General features: G+C 42.5%; 1 protein-coding gene across 13 annotated transcripts in view; it reads right to left on the bottom strand.

The window, feature by feature from the left end:
• Window positions 1-19266, bottom strand: part of ATXN7 (ataxin 7) — a 145174-nt gene that overhangs the window by 91418 nt on the left and 34490 nt on the right. For 11 of the 13 annotated variants that reach the window (XM_073230830.1, XM_073230824.1, XM_073230833.1 and 8 more), the window contains 2 exons: window positions 14326-14622; window positions 14041-14109 (listed from right to left, as the gene is read on the bottom strand). In XM_073230830.1, coding sequence (XP_073086931.1) covers window positions 14041-14109; window positions 14326-14611 — 355 coding nt within the window. In that variant the 5' untranslated portion in view covers window positions 14612-14622. Of the gene's footprint in view, window positions 1-14040; window positions 14110-14325; window positions 14623-15024; window positions 15136-18018; window positions 18091-19266 lie in introns of those variants that run through there. The other 2 variants (XM_073230829.1, XM_073230831.1) reach the window with 2 other exon arrangements.

The raw sequence follows: 19266 nt of genomic DNA, 5'->3' as shown, positions 1-19266 counted from the left end.
GTTTCATCCTACCTGAAGTTTTGTTTTGTTTTCTACAGAAGAAAGTCCAGGAGAGCCCTCCTTGGTCTTCGAGGGCTCTTCCTTCCTCACCATCTAGTCAAGGCCACACACCCTATAAGCACAGCTTATACGCATCAGGGTCCACAGCTATTGCTCACAAAACCTTTATCAGATGCTAAGGTACAGTTTTCAATAAGCTTCATGCTTTCTCCTCCATTTGTTTTGAAGGGGGTGCTTACAAGTAATATTAAGAAGATCAGCAGTAGAAATAAGAAGGTCCACTATACATTTCATTGAGTCCAGCTTTAAGGGCTGACCTCTTGAAGATCCCTTTCACTTTAATTCCTTAGCAGTTCTCTGAAACAGCGCTGCTTTTCTCTCCTAGACCCCATATGGCACTAAATAGCCATATTTGACATAACCAAAAACCAATGCACAAACTCTTACTACGTCTCCACAGGAGTAGCCACCTGCCTAGCATCTTAAAACTTGCTACAAACTTTATACTGTGGGATTTGACGAAGATCAGGAGGCCATTCTACTCTGGCTCCTCTCTTGACGGTGCCCAGATACAGACACAATTATGGCCAAGGCCACTGAGGGAGAATTGTGGAGGGGCTACACACAAAAGGATCTTTTTTACAAGATATTTTCATCAAGCCAATAAGAATTTGAGTGATGATGCCAAACCAACCCCTTGCAAGACATATTCCCTACTCATTCCCTAATTACCTTTTCATAAACTGACAGCATGTAAAATTTCTTGGGGATTTGGGAATAAAAATAAAAACTTGTTATCTTTAAAAATGGAATGAAACACTGTCTCTGATCAGGGGTTGCTAAATTTTACTGACATCAAGCTTTAAAGTCTGACCTTTCAAAGTAATCAGCACTATCTGAAAACCATTAAAATATATATTAAGACTTTTCCCTATTAAAAAAAACCATACCAAATCATGTCCAATTTAGTCATAACCACTGCAAAATCCTAGATTCCTGCCAAAGACTACTGAGCAGGTTAATTCCCAGTTCCTGTGGCTGGATGGGGAGGCTCTCAATCATCTCTCCATTGCATGTCAGTTGCTTCACTGACAACAGACAGCATGAACCCACTGTGTGCAAAGACAGGCTACCAGGAAGGGTTAGGCAGCCAGGAAGAGCAGGCTGGGCTACCCTTCAAGCAAGCTCCCATTTGCCTTGTGCCAGCTGTGTCACACACAGGCAAGCCCACAGTAAAGTCACACAACCAAAGCAAAGACAAAAAATCTGGTCATAAGTTTTGCTACTGTTGTAACCTATTTTCCTTTTAGGAAGTAGCACCAAGACAAGCAGAGATGAGAAAAAAGCATGAGAGGTCAGATCAATTAACTTAGCTACTTTATATCAACAAGAACATGGTTTGGTGAGTAAAAATTAGTGAGACTAATTTTCAAAAAGAAAGACTCCTGGATAATCTTTGAATTATAAGTCTCTCTGTGATTATAAAAGGCTGTATTAGCTATATTTATCTATCATCCCAGCTAAGAACACTGTCCTAAAAGGTTATTATTATATGCGCTATTTCCCCATTATGTTTAAGAAATCTCTAAATTATTTTTTCCTGTTTCAGCTATCAAACTATTAGGATTTGCTTTCTGAGAGTTAACCATTTCTTCACCAAACATTCTACAAATAACATTAACCATGGATTTTAAAAGAATTTTTGCATGGCCACACCCCCATCCCAAAGGATTTAAGTCCAAAGTTCTCAGACAATAGTCTCCTCTCCACCAGAACTTACCTGCTGTGGCTATTTCCTAAAACATCAACCAAGCAACCTCAAGCCACTTCCTTGATTTTAAACTGCTTTCTGTGTCTACTGATACTTCAGTCATTTATCAATGAATTAAAGCCTATTCCAAGCGTATCGTCAAAAAAGGTAGCTCAACAAACAGAAACAAGCCACTGGTAAATTAAGAAACCAAAGAACCATCTGGCCTTGGGTTCAGCCACACCAGAGATACCTACTTTGCCACTTATAAACTGTGTGATTTGGGGCAAGTTGACTTCCCTGAGACTCAGTTTTCTCATCTTCAAAATGGGAATAAGTACTTGCTTCACAGTACTGTTATAAGGATTAAGGGAGGTAATCTATGTAAAGCTCTTAGCATAGTGCCTGACAGAAGTGCTCAGATAATGAGAACTACTGTTATTACTGCTACTACTTGCTACCAGGTATTACCCAAGATGTTTAGCTTTTTCAAGTTCTCAAATACTTTTTAAAAGCCTTTTTCCACTTCTAAATAAAACGGGTATGCAAACCATACAGCCATCAGGATTTGACGTATTTTCATAACTTAAATGCCATCTATGAAAATCCTATATTTAAAGAGCTGTTTTTATTTCAGAATTACTAGTGAGGAAAAAAGAGGATCATTGTGAAATTTCTGTGAAGACTTACCTGACATTTAATGAATACTAGTGTCTACCAATATTATTAATCTATCTGGATAATTTGGCTTTTAAACCATTAAAACCATGGATTGTTTTATTTGTTACCCTGGCATAATTATCTCTTAATTGAGAAGACCATGATTCATAGGTAAGACTACAAATTCACATAACATGGATTATTTTCAGCAATGGCCACCGACTTTACATCTACCAAACACAAGATCTTTTAAAGAAATAGCCATTGCAGCTGCCACTTAACAATGAAATGCTCACCAGATGTGGAGCTAAGATAAGAGGAATAGAATAAAACGTACATTAAACTCTGAGCCTGTCCCCAGAACATGTTTCATCAGAGTAGACAGAAAAAGGAATAAAGGGAAAGGAGAAAATAAACGTCCTTTTCTGAGGCAGAGTTTATCTTGGAAAAAAAAAAAATCCCAAAGATGAAACAGTGGGATTCAGGCATACTGTCATTTATTCGTACATAACCAGTTATTCCAAAACCAAAATCATTTCTTTTCACAGCATTGACCAAAAAGAGGCTGCTAGAATGCTGAAAACAAAGATGAGCAATGGTCTATCAAACTTTACCACCATCAAGGGAATGAAACGTTGCTGTAGTGAGCACTACCACCCCTCCTCCAGCAAGAAGCCAAAGAATGTTATTAGTGAGTATTCTACACCATTTTTCCCCTACAGACCAACTTTGCAAATTTAACCAAGACTTACGTAAAAACTCACCATGGTAGTTACTTCTACCCAGAACTGACACCCCAAATCTAACAGTAACAACACATTTTAACAAGAGTGATGGTTTGCTTCATATCAAGATACTAATGGACAACTTTTGATAAGGGCTACAAAGTGATAGCAATGTGGAAGACTCTAGAAGGTGACACCTAACGCAAGAGGTGGCGGGGGCAGAAGGAAAAGCCATAGCCTCGGCAGAGGGAACAGCACATGCAAGGGTTCAGAAGTGGGAAGAAGCCCAGCACTGGGCTTTCACACTGTGTTAAACTGTACTGCTCCTCACTTTTATGTTTGCCCAGAACACTCATCACCACCTATCGTGTGTGTGCGTGTATATGTGTACATATATATAATCATACATTTATTTCACTTTTTTATTGTTGCCTGTCTCCCCCACTAAAATAGCTCTATGAGGGAATTTCTAGAACATTCATTTTCCTGAAAATTAGAGCAATATATAGCACATAGTAGGTGTTCAATAAATACATGTTGAATAAATGAATGAATGCAAACAAAAAAAGAAAAAATAGAAAGGGTTTTACCAGAGAGAAACATCCTACTTTGATTTTTAAAACTGTATGTTGAAACCTCATTTCCTCAGTTTATCATTCATTACCTAGACATTTGAGGATTTTGCATGAAGGAGGTAGGCTACATGCCTCACTGGCCTCCAACTTTTACTTTAGCAACTACCAATTTGATTTTCACATTGCTACCATGGTGGTCTTTCAAAGTCCACCCTCTGGACAAAGCACAGACCTCCTTTCAGGATCACCTACCTCCTGCTGTACCCAGCGTCATCTGCACCCTAGCACTCACCTCCCAGGGCTACAGCCAACCGCCAGGCTCCCCCAGAGATGTCTCTACCTCAGAAGGTGCTCCCACATCAGAATGGCTAACTCCTTCAAGGCTTCACAAAAGCTCCAACTTTCCCCTTCACTTCCTCCAGGAAGTCTTCCTTACCTGACCCCTGCATCCTCACCATGTGCTCTGATTGCACTCTACCTCAAGTAGTTGAGATTCCAGGTTTTCTGGGCTCACCCTCCCACCAGCTGAGGCCTCACGGTCCTTGCTAGGAAGTTTGGATTTTCTTTGTAAGTGCACTGGGAGGCTTCCAAAGGACACCTAACTGCTGGCTTACGTGGTATCCCCCTTCTAGATAGAAACAAAGTCTTTCTTCATACCTACTCTCAAATGATGGCCCCATAACTTCTCTCTACATCACAGATAAGCCAGGAAAGAAATACCTACTTTGTCCTCCCACAATTCCATGGCCCCACCTGCAGCTGAATCCACATGCTTTTACTTTTATTTCAATAGAAAAATGTCTGATTGTCTGCAAACCTAACCCATTCACTTAGTCTCTGATCCCATCCCCTCTTCCCATCTCAAGGTAATATCCTTGTGATTTCTTTGTGATTATCCATTTTCTCACATGTGATCAACTACCCCTCACTCCAGGATCATTTCCAGTAGCAGACAAACACCCCCTAATACTGTTCAAAATAAATAAAACAAAATAAACCACCCCTACTCCCTTTATCCATGTACCCAGCCTGCTGTTGTCTCATTTCTCCATTCTTTTTCAAAGCAACACCCTCTAAAGCCCTGCCCACATGCCCTCTCTATTTCCTCGGCTCCATTTCTCACAGCCCTCTGAGGAGGCATCTGCTTCCCCGACTCTCCTGATTTGGGTCATTAAAGCCCTCCACACCACCCATGCCAGAGATGAAGTCCTTGGCCTGCCTTTACTCTACTTCAAGGCAGCATCTGACACATGTGATCGCTCAAAGTCTTTTCTTCTCCTGAATTCCACACCACCACACTTCGCTGATTCCTCTCCCACCTCTCTGGGGCTTCCTCACCCCTCCTGCACACTCCTCCTCACCCACCCATCCCCCCTCGCTCAGTGAGGGCTCAGCTGCTGGGACCGCGTCTGCTCCTCACTGGCACTCGCACCTCAGGAACTCGGCCGATCCTTGGCTCTCCATGCCCTCTGTGCAGTGATGACGTACATCCACCCAGTGTCTCTGCCCAGGCCACTCCACCAAGCTCCAGACTGTGTATTCAACTGCCAAACCCACAGCTGCACATGAATGGTAAGTGCATCAAACACAGTGTGGCCTAAACAGAGCTCCTCGCCAAGTCTCCACTTTCTCCCACACTCCACAACTCACGCCGAGATCCCGGTCCTTACCTTACCTTTCTCCCCCAGCCATAGCCAGTTCTTCACTAATTCACCTCAACTCTACCTCCAAAACACATCCTTCACAGGACCACCTCTCTGCACTGCGACTGCCATCACCAGGACCTAAGCCACCATCCCCTCTCACCTGCTGTCTGGTTCCTACACCCCCCCCCCCTCAACAATCCAGTCATCGTACAACAGCCAGGGGTCTTTACACATCACTAATTAGATCAGCCCTCATCCCCCGACCCCATCAGGTGCTACCCAGCCTTAGGCTCTCACACTCAGGATAAACCCAGATTCCTGACCTTGGCCTCTGTGATCTGACCTATGTGAGCCTCATTTCTCTCCACTCTTCTCCATTCCCACCTCAGAGGCCATGTGCTTACTTCTTCCTTTTGCTCAGAACGCTCTTTCCCCCATCCCTCACCCCTGCTCCCAGATAATCCAGTGGCCACTTCTTTCTCATCATTCAGATCTCAGCTCCAATGCTAAATTCTCAGGAAAGCCTTCCTGGCCATGCTGGCTGGAACCCTCCCCCTTCTAACCCCCAGCCCCATTAGCCTACTTCATCAACTTTACAGCAATCCATGTCCTTGAAAAGTGTTTGTGTTTTTGCTGTGTCTCATTTCATTAGAGCGCAGGGGCTCTTTCTGATTTGTGTCATTCTATCCCCAACACCCATCAGAGAACCTGATGGAGGCACTTAGTGGGTACCTCCATAAATATTTGCTGACCAGCTGACTTGGGGGTTCGAGTTGTGCCTTCTTCCTTGACCTGCAGTCATACCCTCAAACTCCAGCCCAGCAAGAGGCATAGAGAACATGCCCGTCAGTATTTCCAGGACAAAAACGAAGTGAACAAAGGCAAAACAGCCAGAGGATTCTCAAGGCAGGAATCACAGTGGACAAAATATCCTGAAGCCTGCCAAAGGGCAGGATCTGATCTTGTCAGGAAATGAAATGCCCAGGCTGCCAAGTTTGTGTCTTGCCTTGTCACTAAGTGACCAAAGTAGTTACCTGGGCATCCTTGATCATGCATGAATTGCCCTAAGTTCAAATCCTGTAACTGAAGATTTAAAATTGGCCCAGAGTGGGATTACAGAGAATGATGTTTTACGTGTTCTGTATTCCCATTATTACTAAAATCTTTACGATGATTATGTGTGGGCTTCATAATAATAGTGATAATGATTTTTTCCCCATTAAAATGTATCTGTCTAAATAGTTATCAAAGAGAACAAAGTAACTAAAATGGAGAAGTGCTTTAAATTGGAAATTTCCAACAATTGGAAAGGCAATTTTCGAATTTCCCTGATCAAGCAGAAAACCCCATGACTATGACCACATGTTAAAATCATGTTAAGTAGTAGCCTCAGTTACCTCTCTGATCAATTTCTTAATTTAGTGAGGATGACTTCATTCTCTTGGCTATAATTTACCTTTCTTGACCAGAAAAAGAGGTTTGTGAGGCATTATAAGAAGCTACCTAAAGAAAGACAAACTTCAGGCTTCCAGGAGAGGAGCAGTACAACTCTGTGCAAGCAGGTAAAAGTCAGTATCCACTAGGCTTCTCTCTGCAAGTGCAAAGAGATAACTAAAGAGGGAACCAAGAAATGTCAACTACTTCTCTTTTTCTGGAGTCCAAGAAAGCTCGAAAGTCAGGTTCATTTGCTATACTCAACACCCTGAGCATGCTAAGGTTTCCTCTCCCTGCCTACATACTGCCTGCTAAAGGAAAACTGGCATTTCACTTACTGCTGTTTTCTGGAGAGTCTTGGCTAACAACTGGATTAGAGGCAAGCTCACAACACTGCATTTTTATTATTGATAAAAATAACAAAATTAGCAACTAACATGTACTGGACATTTTATGTGATAGACACTGAACGAAGTGCAAACTGCATTTAACCTTTCCAACCACTATGAGTTACTGCCACTATTCCCATTTCACAGGTAAGTCAACTAAAGCACAGCAAAGCTACGCAATTTTCTTCAAGTTACTCACCCACTAGAGCTGAGAGTTGAACCCAGGTTTAACTCCAGATTTAGAGTTCCCAGTACTGCCTCTATTTAAAATTGTCTTTTGCAAACTCACCACATGGAACCCCTCTTCTGCATAATGTAATAGCACACAGAAGCAGGGTTACATGGAAGACACTTTAGGGAGCTGATTTAAAGCAGTGATCCTCAAACACCAAAATACAGAGTGATCTCCAAAAGGTCCACAAAGAAATGAGAAAAATAAGGACAATCCCATGAATCCTAAACCTAAACTTTCTTCAAATTTAAAGAACTGATGAACTGTCCTTTATCCCAAGCCAATGGCCCTTATACTTTAATGATGGTAAAAATTATATATATCTCTAATTATGTGTACACTAAAATGCTAGCAACCCTGTGTTTGGTCCCTAATTTATTTTGGAAACTTCATGGTTTGAATATAAATGTCTGAGACCACTAGTTAAAAGCATTCTTTTTTTTTGCACCTCCCCCCCCCCACTGTATTACTGGAGTTCAGGATTGTGTTAAACATGTGTATAACTGGGAGAATATTTTCTGTTTTAATATTGTGAATCTAATTAATAATGAGTTGTTACTTTTTCCTTGCCATAAGCTTATAAATAAAAGAAAAGCATTTCAGGGTCTTTATTACAAAGAGGAACAAGAACACTTAATCTATTGTTATGTTATAAATGCTTGAAATGTAAAAATCATTCTTCTTCTTTTGCTCATTTATAATAATCCCTGCTGTACAAGATGAATATAAATGTAATCCTCTGCCTTTCTCTCAAAAGTACAGTAACTCCAACTGTTAAGTCTACTAACAGGCTCCTTTTCCTCCTTAGAACTTGAATCAAAAAATACTTTAATAATCAGAGGGGCACATTTATTAGAAATACTGCCATAAACTTTGAATATCAATGTGATTAAAAGCAATCTTACACTGAAATGCTATTTAAATAGCGAAATTTCACTGCTTGTTTTTTAAAGGATTTTTAAAAAATGGCACAAATCCCAGATAATTGTGTTTGCTATCTGCTACAACCTTAGCTTTCATTAAATCTTTTTTTTAAAGCCAATTACTTCTAATGCAAACAGCACATACTTCCCTTCCCCCTCAAAGAAAAGATTTTATAAAAGAACAGCTAAATTACAATATACAGACTGTTGTAAGGCACAGCAAGGAAAGGGCTCTGGTATTTTTACTTTAAAAAAGGTCAGTTTTTCTAGCCAAGGATAAGGAAAACAAAGGTCACAGCAACCTGCTCAAGCTCATGAAAAGCGAGCGTACATTCTGAGTCGGGCTCAGCACCGCAGAAGGCTAAGCATGTAGGCTGCGGATGCTCTTTATTTGCACTGTCCTAAAAAAGGTATATGCCCTAGAAAAGTGGCAATGAGTGACAAAAGCAGACAAGGATAAGATACTTCTTATGCAAAACCTTGTATTCCTTCTACCTCAACATCTCTCTTCAATATTGAATAAACTTTTGGTTTAAGAAAGGATTTTCCTATTTTAATTATTTTTCCCCTCAAAACAGAAAATTCAAGGAATACTAGAACCACATTTCTGCAGAATGAAATTCTCTTCATTAACGAGCTAACTCACAGGAAGTGCAAACTTTTTCTGTGAAGAGCCAGCCAGACAGCAAATTGTGGGCTCGGTGGCTCAGCTGCCACTACTCAACTCTGCTGTTCCCTGTATGGAGAAAGCAGCCACGGACAGTAAGTAAATGAATGGCTGTGGCAATGTTCCAAAGAAACTTTACTTATGGAGTCTGACCTGAAGTGCACATAGTTTTCGTATGTCCTGAAATAATCGTTTTCTCTTTGAGTTTGTATTTCAGCCATTCAACAATGTAAAAAACATTTTTAGTGAGGCTGCAGGCAGGTATGGGCCCACAGGCTGTAATCCACATTAAAACAGCTAAGGTACCACAATCAGGGGAAGACTCCCTGCCGTAGAAGTGTCTCTAGGTCTCCAGGACTCTTTTACTGCTGGGGTAGTATGAACTTCACAGCTCATTACACATAGGAACTATCAGCAAGGACCCTGCTTGCCTTTTATGCAACCTGAATGCTCATCCAAGGAGCATTAAGTGTGGGTGATCTGCAGCAAATTACCTGAGTCTCCTTAAATGTGTATTAATGTGATTATGATGCAGTGAACTTGGATCTCACCAATTCCTGTCTTGAGGTTTATGACTGACCTCCACTTAAGATGTAAGCACTGTCACTTACAAAACCCTTACATACACATGGAGATGGGAAACGAGCCTGGCCTGCCTCAAAAATAGGCACAGTGCACATATAGGCTCTATTTTGCAGGAGACAAGTTGTCCATGTAAGCATAAAAGAGAAAACAAAAACTATATATAAATACATACATACTGCATAGGATATGTATTTTATATATACATATATGCATAAATATATGTATGTATGTATCTGGGACATGTCTCAAAATAATTCATTGTGGGGGAGTGGGGTAAAGATGAAACAAGACTGGACCACGATTCATTCATTGTTTAAGCTGTATGATGGATATAAGGACACTCATTACAGTATTTTCTCTACTTCTGTAGAGTTGAGATTGTCTATAAGAAAAGCTGGTGGGGAACAACAGAAAAGAAGTCCTAGAGAAAGAAATGTTCTTTTACTTCAAGGAAAGGGTTTTATGCCTATAATGCAGTTATTTTCACAGGACATTATATTTCACAGGAAACATTACAACTTGTTTTCCCTAGGAAAGAAAAATGTGGTATTGCTATGTTGACTCAGTCTATCTTGATTGAGGCTACCTACCTCCCTTGTCCTTTTTTTAACCAAACTACCGTGTAAGTGCCAACCAACCTCTTTTCCATCTTGCCCTAGGCCCAATTTTATGTCATTGATACTCTGACAGGGAAATCACTTATCATCAAGTGTGGATATCACTCTATATTGCCATCTGACTCCCTTGCCTAAATATGAGAGACAAGAGAGGTGGTGTCCTGTCTGCACTCTCTGGGAAGTGTAAATGGAGTGCTAACCCAGGACAGAGCAACAGGAAATGTTGAACGCCAGCTTCTGGTCTCCCTTGGGGCCATAAAGCACACCTCCCCACAGAATAATTTTTTTTTAAAGAGTCACAACACAATGGAAATTGGTCATTTGAACCCTTCATCCTTGAGTGACTCAGTTCAATTTTCCTAGTAGCCCAATTAATTCATTTTCTTGGCAACTATTTATGGAGCACAAATAGTGTTCAGGAGCTGAATATATCTTGATCAATAACGCTCCCTGTCCTCTGGGAGCTTATTGAAAGAGACATCACATAATACACTTTCAGATGATGACAGGGAGGACATTTGGTAGAAGGAAAAGCACAGGGCACTTTAATGTTGTACAACAGATGGGCTTAAGTTAGGGATGACTTCCCAAATACAATGTCATTTTTCTGACTCCACTGTTGAACTCCCACCAATGACACCACATACTTCTAAAAATCTGCCGTAACATTAACATTTTCATTGCTTAAGGCTCCATCTCTGTTCAGGCACTAATATGGATACCTTAGTTACTCATGACAATTAATTCCATCTAAATGTATTTCTGTTAAATACAAAATATCACAAATCACATTTGGGGGAAAAAAAAGGTAATTTGTCTTCCGAGTTTCAGTCATCTGAAAAGAGTCAAAATGTATTACCAATATTTTTCCACCGAAATCAACTGTGCTCTTACCTAAAATTGCAAATTTTAGAACCAAACAGAGCAGTAAAAATACGGGACTGACCTCTGAAAGATAACTGAAGTTTTACTCCAACATTTGCCTACCTGTGCTAATAGTAAGAAGAGGGACCATATATTAGGTAAACCACAAATAATTTCACTTTCATCTCAATCAATAGTTCCAACTTCTGCCAAAGCACTAACACTTGGACAGCCTTGCCACAGGGGAATTGGGCAAAATAAGCCACAAGACAAAAAAAAAAAAGAGAGAGAGAGAGAGAGAGAGAAAGAGAGACAGAGATCCGATCCTTTGAATTTTGATGAGAGATACGTGAAGTATCCTTGAGAAGCCAAGTGAAACCGTGGACACCTTCCCTGGAAAGTAGACAACACAAATTATTCTGCATACAACTTTAGCATTCAAGCATACAACTCTGAAGCCCATTCAAGTCCCAGGTTAAAATTACCTCATCTAGAAAATATCAACGTAGGAAATCAAGTCTAAGATTATTAGAAGCTGAAAGGAATTAGTATGCATTGAGTCATTTTCCACATGTTATCTAGTTTAATTTCAACCCCTGTAACAACTTTGGGAAGTAGGTATTCTCTTCTTTTACAAAGTAGGAAGGCTGGATTCTGAGAAATGAAATGACTAGCGCAAGGTTAGGAGTTTTCAAACTCCTAGGTCCACAATTGTGAACTGGAGAATTCAGGAAGTTTGGTCCATATTCCTAGCCATCTTCCAAGATGGAGTTTCTGATTTCTATTCGTTCAGATGATTGATTTATCTACACAGTTCTTCTCAATTTAACATGTTGACAAGAGGAATTACTAGAGATTTCTTTTTTTCTGATAGGAGATAACCTTAACTGAAGACAAAGAAAGTTTAATACTGTCAAACAATTTTTGATAATTTTAAAATGTATTTTCATTTCTTAAGCAGCCTGAAATGAACTGTTAGAAAAACAAAAGCCTACTGTGAAAGTGTTGAATATCCTCATGCTTGGATTTTTAAACTGTCCCAGAAAATTCATAGTTACAAATGAATAAAGAACTGAGAGAAATAAAAACTTCAGTCTTGGAAACACTCAGTTTCATCCACCCTGGACACTTCAGCATCCTCTGAATGGAGAGCTTTTAAAAAATGATACCTCTAACAATCATCATAATTTGACAAGTCTAAAGCACACACAACCATTTATAACTGCTTTTTGCCTCAAGATGGTTAAGAGGTTTTAGATCTTCATGATAAAAGCTACTGATGAATGTATCCCAGCAGAGAATAAACACAGCAAAAAGTGGGTCCAGGTCACTAAATTTGGCTGGGTCTCAGTCCAGACCAAGATGTCCAGTGAAACATTAATACACGTACTCATCTTCTATAGGGGAATTACCAATAATTAGCACCCTGTTTTTGCACAGATTTAGGAACGCTTTATGGGAAGTGCACCCTGTTTTTGCACAGATTTAGGCACCCTTTATGGGAAATGAATCCATACTCAGAGAAGGAAAACAGAACAAGAGAAGAGCGGGTCAGATCCTCTAATGCTCTACTTCAACTGCTTCCTATGAGAGTTGCCACCTAGTGATTTTAATTTTTTAAGCTCAGGCGGGCTGCCAATCCAACACTAAAACTGGACTAACAACTGATTTTTCCTATTGCGACATCGCCAGCAAGTCCTTTGCTTTCCCTCTCTTCCCTCTGCTCTCAAACAGGGATTCTCATTTTCAAAAGCAACTCACTTGCTCTATAATCTGTTCCAACTGGAAGCTGAGAGCTGCCACTGGTATTACTCTTCCTCCCAGTGCCAACAAGCTAACAAGTGGTCAGTTCAAAAAACCAAAATGGTGATCGTGAAGAAAAGGCAGACACTAAAAAGAAACAGTTTGTGTGGAGACAGAGTAACAATGGGTCGACTCTGGGTTTTAAAATGTTCCATGCACCACAGTTCTATCTGCTTTTGGGTCCTGGACAGTATGGGAAAATAAATGGCTACACAGAAAATGAAACTGCACCAGGGCATATAAATTCAGTATTTTGAATACCAAACCTCACTCAAGATCTTGTCCTTACTATCACTGAAAGAATGACTTTACCTGAACCTATGGTTGACTGGCCTCCATAAGTCCTTTCTGACCACAGTATGCTCAGGCCTGGCACCGCATTAGACAACACAGGGCATTTGCTATTCAAAGACATAGGAAATCTGAAGAAAAAGTCAGGGTTTCTAGATACTTGACTTTCATTTAATGGCACACATGTAGGTTGCAAGTATTTCCCTAGAGTATCCTTCTACCAGTTTTTATTAAAAACTGACCAATAATTCCAGCTATTTCACTAGCTCTAAGCACTAAAGGCTAGTTCCACCATATAAAATGCTGCCCTTTTTCTTGTCAGCTCACAAAAAAAGTCTGACCACTTGCTCCTCAGTTGTGGTGATTCTTCTGTAGCACCCTAAACTATGTAAATTAAATCCCACAGAAAAAGGCTACACAGGTAAAGCGCCGACTTTTTTAAAGTTTGAAATTAGCTTCTCACTGACAGCAGAAAATTTATCGTGGCAAGGTTTCCTTTTCAGAGCCCCCTAAAGCACTGTGGAAATGTTTTTGAAAGCGGAAAATCCCTTTCTCCGCTTGTGTTTCTCCATAAGGGCCTCAGACCTGAAATGATCCGGGTTAAACGCACTGCCCATTCCCAGTGCTCATGAGTGAGCAGTGCCGCTCAAGCTGTCCTACGGCAGGTCCTCCCACCCGGCAAGGGGTTCAGGACGCTCCCCATTACAGGAAACCTCTGGAAACCAGGTCTTCCAAATGTTCAGTTCTCCACCTTCCTCCTCACAGCATCCTCGCGTGCGGAGAGGAGTGGGTAAGGGGAGCTGAAGTTCCCCACCCTGGTGAATTCGGCAAGGAAACTTCCCCAGGATCTGCAGAAACCCCATCGGGGGCTGGACTCACCTTCGCGACAGAGCCCCATGACTTCACGGTTTTTCCCAAACTCCTTGAAACTTTCGTCCAATTCCGTCCCTAGGAGATACACAGGAGGAGGGGAGAGGCAGGTCAGTGGCCGGCAACGTGACGCACGCTCACGCACGCACGGGGTAGGTGCGGGCACCTCCGCGTTCCCCACCGCGCGATAGCATCTCTGACCCCGAGGGGGCGGGTCACAGGGCTGGGGGAGGGGAGCGACGGGCAGGAGGATGGGGGCGTGGGGCGTGGGGCGAGGAGGGCGTGGACACTCACCGTCCTTCCCAGGAAGTTTCGAAGCCTCGACCCACAGATTCCACGACTGTCCCAGCATCGCCTCTGGACTGGGCAGGGGCCTGCGCTCCCCGACAGTCGCCATGGCGGCGGCAGCGGCCGAGGTGGAGGCGGCGCCCGGGCCGCCGTCCTCCGGCCGTAGGCGCCGCGGCGGCGGCTGCCGCTGGGGTTGCGGAGCTTGCTGCTGCCGGGCGGCCGCGGCCGCTGCTCCGCCCGCCGCCGCTCGGCGCGGCTCCCCCCTGACGTCATCCGCGGCCCGCTCCGACATTCTTTCCGCTCCTACAATGTAACAAAAAAGGGGGAAAAGAGTCGCGCGGGGGCCGCTTTTAAGGAGGCGCCGGGGAGTTCCGGCGGCGTGCGCGGCCCGCGGGCCGGGTGGAGCGCGCTGACAGCGCCCCCGGCTACCCACCCCGCGGTCGCCTCCTCCCCGGCCACCACCCCCCCCCCACTCCGCCCCGGCGCAAAGTCCGCGGCGCGGGCTCGCTTTCGCTTTCGACTCCGGCGGCCCCTCGGGGGAGGGGACGAGCCGCCGGCGGGCCGCCACCACGACGCGGGGACCCTGCCTGCCTCTGCCGCGGAAACGCGGGCCGAGAGGCCGGCGCCTGGAGCCGCCCCCGCCCCGCCGCGGCTGCCCCTGGCGGGGAGGCCCGAAGACGCACCCCCGGCCCTCGGGCTGCCCACCCTGAGGCCGCTCGCATCCCCGGGCCGGGCCCGGCGGCCCCGCTCTTTCCTTCCGTCCGCGCGTCCGTCCGAGCGGCGGCGCCCGGCCGGCTCCCTTAAGCGGAGGCGCCTCCCGCCGCCTCCTCCCCCTCGCCGGTCCCTCCCTCTCAGCTCGCACGGGCGAAGTTTGCACGTCAAGCCCCCGGAGTGGAGCCAGGGACGAAGTCGGAAAGGCAGCCACCTATGGAGGAGGAGCCGGGGCACCACCGAGTGCTGTCGCCGTCGGGCCCTCCCGCCCGGATATCGGGACCCGGGGCGCAAGCGCTGGCGCAGGTAGCAGTGTGTTCCGCGCTCGCGGGCGGCCGCGCAGCTGTCAAAAGCGTGAATGGGAAGCCGCCGCCGAGCGCACGCCTCCGGTGCAGGAAACCCCGGGCAGGCAAGGAAATGCGGCCCAGGTGCCGTCCCAGGTGTCACAGCTCAAAGCCGTGTGTTCGACCCACGCTTACCACTAGAGGTCACAGCGTGCGCCTGGGGGCCCTGAACTTCGAGTTCAGCAAAGAGGAGACCATGAGATCAGGGTAGGGAGTGGAGGAGAGAGAGAGACCGAGGTGAATCCGTTTACGTGCTTTGGAGTCACTACCCGAAATTTCTCTATTTCCCCTTCCATTGCTCCTGGAAGTGATGCATTCACCCCGAAATAAAATATTGCCCTTTTAAAATGTGATCCAATTTTAATTCGAGTTGTTGGTCTTTCTTTATGGTTGTCTTGGGCAGGGCGGGAACCCAGGGCTTAAGGGAATGTACAGTATTCCTGGAAAAGGTGTTTAGAAAATACTATTTCCTGTCAAATTTTGTTCACTAATAAAGCATTGGCACACAAAGTGTAGCACCCCTCCGCAACACACACATACTGCGCAAAGATTTTGCTTAAGCGATAAGACGGTAAAATAAAAGACTGCTTAATGAACTAAAGCATGCTTGAAACAGAAACAGATCACACCAAGGACTTTCAACAAGTGTTTGTATTATTACTGTTATTTCAAAGTGAAGTGAGAATATGAAGGCTGATACAGAAATAAGGGTTGTGATTGTTTCACGGGGCAGTAATATCAGTACTCCCATGGCACATGTGTGGTAGCTCCTTGCTTACAGGTACTTGCTCTAGGTGGGGAGGAAGAGGGTTTATTCATGCGTTTTATCTAGAACATTTGGTGTGACAGAGGTGGCCAAGTTCTCTGCTAAAGAAACAAAGTCCAACTTGCAGAAACAATGTTTAAAGAGTAAAAAAATAGTAAGGAAATGTTGCAGCAACCTGCACCTAAGGAGGGATCATGTAGAAAGGGTTCGTTTTAGGTCTAAATTTTTTAAATTTTAGAATAAATTTATGAATTTTTGTATTTAAAAAGATTTAGAAATAAATATGTAAAATTTTTCCTGGATTGCACGTAAACGTAAGTTCCAAAAAGTCAAACTATGGATGCTTCCTCTTCTCATCTAAGAAGTAGTAAAAAACCAAAATAGTAGAAATGATTAGATAAAAAACGAATCGTTTCTAAAGCTTTAACTTCCTGTGTAAGAGTACCAATGAGAAATGTACATGGCTAAAATATATCATTCCATTAGAAACAATAGGGTTCCAAACTTTGACCCAGGCTCTCAAACTTGGATATGCCCAATGCACTTAAAATTTTTCATTCATCCCAAACTGCTGAAAAATCTGCAGAATTACATAGAAACATTCAACTTCTTTGTTTTTCCTAAAGTATGTAGTTTATTAAATACTTTGAATTTTTTATTCATATATTTAAGATAAGCAAAAAAATTTGAATTTTAATAGCATTTGGAGCTGCTGTTTAAAAAGAAAAGTTTAGGGTAACCCAGCTATATAAATACCAAAGGGAAATTGTCTACACAGCACAGCCCTTTTGATCCCTGAATATACAGCGAGAACAAAAGTAAGGAGAATGGAAAAGGTGAAGCACAGTCCCACTTCCTCAATGCCCTGCTCGATTTCCCCCTTTTCACATGTGAACATACTTCAAGATTCACTGACAGGACTTTTAGCCACTAGAGATCAATATGGCAATTTATAATACTTCAACTGCTGTCCTTATCCCTGCTTGATACATCTTTTTTTTTTTTCAAAGTTGTTTACTGGTTCAATAATAATAATAATAATAATAAAACACACACAACAGGGGTTAAAGTGAAAAATACTAAGTATTTTCTTAGCATTATTATAGTAAGTTAAAAGAAATTATTAATCAATTATTGAGCATCTACTAGGTGCCAAGCATTGTTATAGGTACTTTACTGCATTATGTCAATCAATATTCACAACTGTGTAAGGTGTAAGTTGTACTACTTGCAATTTACAGATAAGGAAAGTAAGGGAATGCTCTGGAACCAGTCCCTACGACTTCTTTCTGCATTCATATACTGGCTCTTTCACTTCTAGGCTGTGTAACCTGAGCAAGGTACCTCATCTACCTACACCTCAGTTTCCTAATCTGCAAAAGACAAAAGCAAATTCTGAGGATTACGTGAAAAGGTTCATGGAAAGTACTTGGTATAAAGCTTAACACAAACACTATAAATAAGTGTCTTCTATAAAACTGAGCAATTCAAACCAATTCTTATCTGAGAAATTTATTCTCAAGTTGAAGATGTGAAGACCAAGAAAATGACAGGCAATTCCTGTCACCTCCCCACCAATTCTCCTCTGCTACCGCCAGCACATTTTACCACACTCTTTTCACCCTTAAGAAAGTTCTAACCCTTTCCAGACCAAGGTAGTTTCTGATAGCCATAGTTAGTGTTTCCCAATAGTTCAAATGAGTCACCAACAAAAGTCAAAATTACTAGCTGAGAAAGTACAGTGCTCTGATATTCAAATTTGGGCATCATTTTAGAAGTGCTCCTTATACAAAAGACACTGTCTATAAACAAGAGTACAACAGAAACTCAAATACTTGGTTTTACCTACCAGGCCATAATAACCTGGTGACTTCTTACCTAAATAGTCTTGTGTATGATCAACCAGGTCTGCCAGTGCACTTCAGATACAGCTCTGAGGAGCTTCAGTATCTGCACAGACAAATGGTATGGCTTATAAGGTTTAAGTAATGAGGATTCATTTCATCAAAGACTTCCACACTTTCCACATACCACACACTCTCTAGGCACGAGGGTGAACACAACATAGTAATTTCACTGAGTATATAACAGAAGAAGTAGGCAATTTTAATTCATCAAAATGCTCTTATGAAAAAGCTGTCACCACCAATTAGATTGTATGTGACTTAAGAACTAGTCTGTCAGAAGTGTAATGCTGCCAAATTCTGAGCATTTCATCCCTTCCAGGGATGTATTTAAAATATGGCCTTACTTCACCATCCAAATTTAGGGATGTTCCCAGTAGGTGCCAAGAGTAACAAGGACTCTCTTTACAAAAAGGATTCTTGCACAGCAAATTCACTTGTAAATCGCTTTGTTCAAAGGCCAAAGGCTAAGTGCAAAAAAATAGTGAAGGTGGGATTTTGATCTTTCCATACTTTAAATCAGGTTTAATGTAAAATGACTGAAACTGTCCAAAACTTAGTTCTAAGATGCAAGACCCCACACAACCAGCTTTTTATTTGGAAAAAACCACTGGTCCCAAAGCAGCATTTTAATAAACTTGAAAAATAGTAACTACAGTATATTTATCTGTACAAATTACAGGGTTGGTAACAGAGATTCTCCATTATCAACCCCAAAGGACTGCAGTCGTTTGAGTAACAAGAAACTCAGACACACTCACTTAGTAATGTGTTTGTTGGCTTTGGTTTCTTTATATCTTCCTAAAATTTGCTGAGTCTTTGTTCACAATTTCTCTCCCTCCTCTGACTACACCTCTCTCCTTCCTCTTTCCTCCTTTCTTCTCCCAGAAAGCACTAGGCTATTTTCTATGGAGTATGGCAGGCAAGGCCCCTCTTTAACTGTGCCCCCTTTGGTAAAATACCTTACAGTCTGTCATGAATGCATCAATATTCAAGTAGGGGGAGAAGAGTGGAAGAACGAAGTTGAATTTGTCAGCTCAGTGGCTGGAATTGCTGACAATCAAGTGCAAAATTAGGAGTACTAAGGACAGTTGCAAAAGTGGAGATTTAAATATGAGGGAAATTTTTAAAAACTTAACCTGTGCATGTATTCATTATTCAAACTGTGTCATTTGCTAAGGAGTTCAAAGCTCTGAATTTGGAGTTTTCTTCATCACATGTG

This window comes from Manis javanica, chromosome 3, assembly GCF_040802235.1.
Source record: "Manis javanica isolate MJ-LG chromosome 3, MJ_LKY, whole genome shotgun sequence".
NCBI classification, from domain to species: Eukaryota; Metazoa; Chordata; class Mammalia; order Pholidota; family Manidae; genus Manis; species Manis javanica.
The sequence above is the reverse complement of the archived record's forward strand: the minus strand, read 5'-3'. Positions and strand labels throughout refer to the sequence as shown.